Source organism: Mus pahari, chromosome 10 (genome assembly GCF_900095145.1).
Source record: "Mus pahari chromosome 10, PAHARI_EIJ_v1.1, whole genome shotgun sequence".
NCBI lineage: Eukaryota > Metazoa > Chordata > Mammalia > Rodentia > Muridae > Mus > Mus pahari.
Genome location: NC_034599.1, coordinates 53,137,869 through 53,144,963, shown reverse-complemented (window position 1 = coordinate 53,144,963; position 7,095 = coordinate 53,137,869). Strand labels below are relative to the sequence as shown.

Here is a 7,095-nt window from a genome sequence, read left to right as displayed (position 1 = left end):
AAAAAAAAAAAAATGTCTGAGCAACTCTGAATTCCTGGTCATTTTCTATCTCACGCTCCATTCTCGGCTGAGGGATGCCTTTCCAGGCAAACCCATCCGAGTATTGAGTTGAAGTCTCCATTAGGTTGCACTTGGGGGGGGGGGGCTCTCTCAAAGAGGAGTTTATTTCTCTACCTGACTCTTAACTAGGACGCATAGCTGTGGGATGAGTAGAATAGCTCACAGACAGGAAAACGCCTGTCTGCTCTGTATCTCTCCTGGTGTGCAGCTGTGCATGTGGCAGGATCTTTCCTTGTTCTGCTAATGAACCGTGCCTGCCTGCCGGCCTAGTTTACTTGCATGTTTGGTTAACCTTTCTGGCTCTACCAGAGTTAATTCCTAGTCTTTCTCTTAACTTTTGAAGGGAGACTATAGAACCAGCCTCTCCGCCCCTAGACCCGCCCAGCCCTGTCTCACTTCCTCTCGGGAGGCGGGCTCTCCGCGGGCAACCTCTCGCTCAGTTTACTGGCTTATCTCCCGCCCTCACAGACCTAATCCAGAAATCGAAACTGAACCAGTAACCATGCAGAAGGCGCCTGCACCCCCTGGATCTCCCTGTGGACAACAGGAATCTGCCCCGACCCCCACGCCCACCATGCCTCCCCCAGAGGAACCCTCCGAAGACTATGAACACAGCCAAAGCCCTGCAGAGGTACTACTGGGTTAGAAGGCGTATTAGGGTTTTTCATTCGTTTACTTTGGTGGAGGAGTTGAGAATGGAGAAGGTTGTTATAGAGAAGTAAGTTAGTGTCCTAAAGAGTCACCAAGGTCCTGACCCTCTTGGCTGGGCAGAGGTAGAACTGATAGCCTAGAGTAAAATAGGAACCGGGGCTGGGCAGTGGCACGCCTTTAATCCCAGCATTTGGGAGGCAGAGGCAGGTGGATTTCTGAGTTTGAGGCCAGCCTGGTCTACAGAGTGAGTTCTAGGACAGCCAGGGCTACACAGAGAAACCCTGTCTCAAAAACAGAAACAAAAGCAAAAAACAAAACAAAACAAAAAAACCGGGATGAGTTACGGTAGCCTTGGGGATAGTTGGATTGTAACTCCTACTCCCTGAAGCCTTGCCTTTTAGTGCCAACCTCAGATGAAAGACTGTAGTCCTGTGAGAAGGCCTGGCCAGGAGTCTTATTTGCTCTGGCCTGGAGCTAAAGGCATGTCCCAGACATGGCAAAACTATAGTCCTCCTCCCTGACCCCCACACAAACACTTCCCGTTTTTCAGCTGTGGTCGCATGTCCCAGGAGCAATAGCGCTTGGGAAGTTAGGGCTGGAGGGAGGATGACAAGTTCCAGGCCAGCCTAGGCTACAAAGAGAGTTCAAGACTGCTGAGGGCATCACACCAAGACCTGTTTCAAAACAAAACAAAACAAACAAACCCAGCTCAGACCAAAGTGCCTGCTAAGACCAACATGATTCACGCAGCTGCTCTCTCTTTTGATTTTCATCGATTTATTTTATGAGTATGAGGTTTAGGGATTTATTTTATTTTATTTTTTTGAACACAGGGTCTCACTATGTAGCCTTGGCTGGGCTGGAGCTTACCGTAAGCCAGGCTGGTCTCAAATTCATAGAGACCACCTGCCTCTGCCTTCTGAGCTCTGGGATTAATGTATGCACCACCAAGCTTATTTTCCTAAGGAAGCGTAGTTCATGGCCCTCCTGGGAGTATTGCCTCAACCTTCCATACTCGTCCTGGAAGGAACTACCTCCATCCCACTAGTCTTCACTCATTTTTCACTTCACAAAAACACAAATAAGGCCACATTGCCCTAACTTTTTATTATTAGCATTATACAGCTAAGGATTAAAAATACTAGTTGACATTTATGGGTACTTCTCATGTGCCAGGCACGGTATTGAGCGCTTTGAACCATTTACACAATAGCTCCACCTTCTATATCTATGAACTAACTATTCTTATTATTTTGTATGACTGGAATTACACAATATTTCTCATTTTATGGCAGGTATATTATTTCACTTACCATAATGTCTTCAAGGTTCATCCATGTTGTTGAATGTATCAGGATTTCATTCCTCTTTTTTTTTTTTTTTTTTTTGATTTCATTCCTCTTTAAGGGTGAATAATATTTCGTTACATTTGCAGACACATTTTGTTCATGCGTTCATGTGCTAACGGATCACTGTGACTTTTGTGGGGGTGTTGCTAGGCACATTAGTATATAATTATATGCTTGGATATTTTTCCAGTTCTTTTGGGTATATATGAAAAGTAGAAGCTCTGGTCATATGGTAGTTTAAGTCTAACTTTTTGAGGACCATCCTGCCAATTGTGTTAAGCACTTTATATGAAGTTGATACTTTTCCAAACTTGAGTCCCTTAAATGCAAAGATATATCCTATCTTGTATCTCAGGACCTATTAGTGAGTCTAATGATAAGCAGATGGGTGCCCAGTAAATTGTGCAGTGAGAGCTGCAAGACCTGAAGTAAATGAGGAACTGGGGTGCCGATAAGCCAGGACATGATCCAATGACTCCCTGGAATGGAATGTGAGGTTTTACCCGCTCCAGTCTCCAGCTGAAGGGATGGGCGGCCAGTGGAGGGGACAAGGTATCTGGGCTTTCTGTAGGCCTCACTTCTCTCCTTGGTTCACCAGCAAGCCATAAAGGAGGAATTTCAGTTTCTGCGCTGCCCCGGCTGCCAGGCCCAAGCCAAGTGCCCCAAACTGCTGCCTTGTCTGCACACGCTGTGCTCCGGATGCCTCCAGGCGCCTAGCCTGCAGTGCCCCATCTGCAAGGCGCCTGGGTCGGCCGATGCTAATGGGGAGGCCCTGGATAACGTGTTCTTCGAGAGCCTGCAGCGGCGCCTGGCGGTGTTCCGGCAGATCGTGGATGCGCAGGCTGCATGTACCCGCTGCAAAGAATTGGCCGACTTCTGGTGTTTCGAGTGTGAACAGCTCATGTGCGGCAAGTGCTTCGATGCACATCAGTGGTTTGTCAAGCATGAGGCCCGGTCCCTGGCCGAGCTCCGCGACAATTCAGTGAGCGACTTCCTCGACAGTACGCGCAAATCCAACATCTTCTGCTCCAATACCAACCACCGCAACCCTGCGCAGACTGAGTAAGTGGAGCATCCTGGAGTCAGGGGGTGAAAGCTTCAGGGAATTGTCATTCAAAATGGGCTCCGCTTGCATGTAGTCGTTTCAAATGACCCTCTGAAATATTATATATATCTTCAGAGTCATCTTTGCACCCTTACCTAGTTTGTCTTTAGGATGAAAAATTTTCAGAGTGCCGTTGCAAGTGATATGTGAAAACAGTAGGTTTTTGTACGTGTCACCACCGAACTTTAGATGTCTTAAAAGTGGACATTTCCTTTGGAGGCCCCAGGGAATCTCAGTAAGGCTGGATGTTATCATTGGGGGCAGGAAAATAGTGTTTGAAAAGGTGAAACTATGGCATCAGGGAGTGCTATCTGAAAATGACTATATGCAAAGAACAAAGAAAGTCACTTGTAATTATTTTTGTTAAGCAGCATATTTTCTATTTCTATAGGGGATATATTTCTATGGCTCACAAACAAAATTTATACTAAAGAAAAGAGAGTGCCATCTCCATTCCATTCCCACCTGCTTCGTTTTTTTCAACACTCTCCCTCCACCCACAGGGCAGCTGCCATGGCTAATTTGGAATGCTTCTTTCAAGTTTCTTTGTGGCTAGAATGCAGGTCAGGTACCTTATCAGGACTTGTTTCTGCCCTTTTAGCCAATAAGGTAGTGTATGATAAATGAATTTTTGGCTACTCAGAAGCAGATTGATTGAATAGGAACTAGTAGTTTTTGAGGAATCAATGGGAACAGAACTGCTTCCTCTTTTGGGGTACTCGTTAACCTCTGCACTCAGGAGCATGCTTCCTGCCTGCTTCACAGGAGGAGTCCTGCCCCCACCCCATTCCTCTGCAGCAAGCACTGCTGCTTAATTTGCATTTCATGGCACACTGTTAAGATCAAATGGCTTCTCTCTCTTTATTGGCCCTTGTCTTCTCCCTCCTTTGTGAATTGCCTGTTTGGTGCCATCTTTTCTTTTCCTGTGAAGAGTTCTTCCAGGTCCCTCTGTGAGAATCTATTGTGGTAATATTTCACTTAGTATGTGGTATCATATTTAAAATAACTCTTTAGTTTTAGGGGATTAAATGTGTCAGTTTCTGTCTTATAGTATATGACTTTGAATCAGTCCAAGAAAAAGCTCACACCTATGTGTGTATGTGCGTGTGTGCATGTGTGCACTTGAGTGCACATACAAGTGCATGTGTGGTGCTCATGTATGTAGAGGTCAGGGGACAATTTTGGCTGTTGTTCCTTTGTCACCATCTTGGGTTATGTTTGTTTGTTTGCTTGTTTTTGTTTTTATACCGGTGGTTATGAAAAAACTTGTTGTTTTTTTCACCAACCTCAGTGCCATAAAGAACCCACAATTTGCCTCTGGCCACAAGTCAAAATAAACCATTCTGGCCTTTGTCATTGAGCTGACTTGCCACTCATGCTGGGGAGTGGCACAAGAGCTAGTTTTAACCTGGGGTTAGGGTCTGCCTTCAGGTTCTTGGCATTTGATCACCACACCTGTGTCATGTCACACCTGTAGTGAGCCCCATTCTCTGTTAAGTGTTGGAGTGTGAGTACTCAGAGAACCAACCTTGCCCTCTTGGGTACCTGTGGCAGACCAGCAGGAAGCAGCTAAGGTCAGAGTGACAAGGTAGGAGCCTGTCTTACTAATCGTCCAACTGTGTTTTCACAGTGACACTGATTACACTACCTCTTTTGTCGTGTTCCCTTGACACTGTCACTTGCTCAGGACACTGATAGCTAGTCTGTGGGCAGAAGGAAGAAGGAAGGAAGGAAGGCACACTGGCCTAGATTTTAGAAAACCACATTCCCAGCCTGGACTGACAGGGAGAAGTTTCTAAGAGGATGTCATATTGACTCAAAGTAGCAGTGTCCTGTGGAAGGAAAGAGAAAGGCCTGGAGGGAGGAGGCTTGTGTGCAAGGCAGAGTTACGCAGAGTCTGTGAGCTGAACAGGGACAGGAAAGGTGAACAGGGCTTGCAAGACGTTACTATTTATTTCTTTTTCCCTTTTATGATTTTTCGAGACAATGTTTCTTTGTGTAGCCCTGACTGTCTTGGAACTGGCTCAGATTGTTCAGGCTGGCCTTGAACTCCCAGAGATCCTCTTGCCTCCCAAGTTCTGAGTTTAAAGGTGTGGGCCACCACGCCCAATGAAGTGATGATTTTATTCCACACTTTGTGGAGCACTGAACCCTTTCTCAGCTTGCTCCTTGTCTTCATGCACACACACAGGTCTTGTCATTGAATAGAGGTAGCGTGTTAATGAGACAAGGGACTACACTGTCGGAAGCTCGGTGCTTGAACTCATGGCTCTCCCTGTACTCTGGATCCTTGTCTCAAGTGGGCAATGCTGGCAGCTCCAAGGCTAATATTTATTCACTTAACTGCTTTCTTATCTCTATTTTTCTCCTGTTCATAAAGATTTTGACAGGACATATTACCATATGTTGGATATCTTCAGAAACTAAAGTGTAGGATCTGGAGGGAAAAGGAAATCCCTTAGGAAATCAAGGTCTGCGAGGGGCAGCGGGGGGTTTGGGAGCACAGGATGTGACTGGGTCTCACACTGTCAGAGCTGGAAGGACCTGGAGGCTCACCGGAGAGGCCTTCCACCCATGAGTGATAGGGATTTAGGGCTCTCTGTGTCTGGATACCAGAGCTTAAAGTTTGGTGGGCTGGGGTGAGGGAATTCGTTCAGGGCCATCAACGCCTATGGGCAGATACTATAGCCGTATGGAGAAAAATGAAAGACTTGCTTAGTCAGATTAAAGAAGTGTGTGGGATGGAAGATCCAGGGGAAAGTCTTCCAGATGAGAACCTGATATGGTTGGCAACAGGTGACAACAAGCCAGCTCTAGGCAGGAACCAGTGACATACAGCTGCAAAACCATGACAAAGTCTGGAAGAATTGATTGCTGTTGAAGGGGGATGTGCAGATGGTTCTGCTTAGGGACTATAGCGTGACAAGCAGGAGAATCCCTCGCCTGGCCTGAATTAACCCTCTGGGAGAATCTACCCCAGCTTTGTACCCTGGGGTATCTAGCAGCCACCTCCTTCCAGTCCTGCCTTTCCCCACCCTATGTCCCCACCCACCAACCCATCCACACCCTGTGCAATTTTTAGTGCATTGCATCTCCTCGGGGCTCAGTGGTGTTGGCCAGGGAGGAGCACCACCTCGTGGCTGAAGAGAGCTATTGCCAGCTGTCAGGCAACATGACAGAAAAGATAGGAAATGACTCCTTTCTCTTACATGCACTTACTCAGGAGCCTCGTTTCAGACCCAGTAATAACCATGGTCCATTTGGTAGGATATGATGTGAATAAAAGAGATTCCCCTGCACATCTGGCCCTTGTGAGAAGAAACAAGGATTTTAAAATAACTCAAGGCAAGATCAGGGTTAGCATGTAAGCCCCCGGAGAGGCTGCTCTCTCCTCTCTAGCAGTGGCACTGGACTTAGCTGCTCAGCTGAGATGGGACGTGAGACCTTGGCCAGTGTAGAATGGTGGTTAACAGTGAGACTTAAGTTTATGAGTTAGGAATCAATGTTGAACCATAAAGTGAAACTAACTGGAACCATATCTAGAATCTGTCTCTATGTCTATGCAGCCACTAAACAATCAATTAGGGAGGCAACAGTTTACTTTGCGCTGGGCACTGAAACCGCTGTTGCCGAGCAAATGAGAACTGGTGTCTGAATACACAGCTTTGGATCCAAAGGTTGTGCTAGGTCCACACCATGCAGGGCTCCCTGGCAAGGAACCTAGGCCCCGGAGATAGCTTTTCAGATACCGTGCTGGGCAGTTTGAAGGAGTGGGTGGTTCTTGTATCTGACTGTGAGGCGGATTAAGGAAGCCTTGATAAAGAGTCAGTCTTTAAATGGTACTTTGGAGAAGTATGTTGAGTTCTATGAGTTTCATGAAAAACAATTTGTAAAAAAAATGAGCGAGAAATGTTTAGTTGGCTTCTGGAG

At 46.5% G+C, this 7,095-nt stretch overlaps 1 protein-coding gene across 3 annotated transcripts in view; it reads left to right on the top strand.

Annotated features, from left to right (window-relative positions):
- The first annotated feature begins 484 nt into the window (after positions 1-484).
- The window catches only part of Pml (promyelocytic leukemia), a 32,626-nt gene continuing 26,015 nt past the window's right edge, over positions 485-7,095 (top strand). For all 3 annotated transcript variants that reach the window (XM_029543468.1, XM_029543467.1, XM_029543469.1), the window contains exons 1-2: positions 485-691; positions 2,659-3,122. In XM_029543468.1, the coding sequence (XP_029399328.1) occupies positions 563-691; positions 2,659-3,122 (593 nt within the window). In that variant the 5' untranslated portion in view covers positions 485-562. The remainder of the gene's footprint in view (positions 692-2,658; positions 3,123-7,095) is intronic.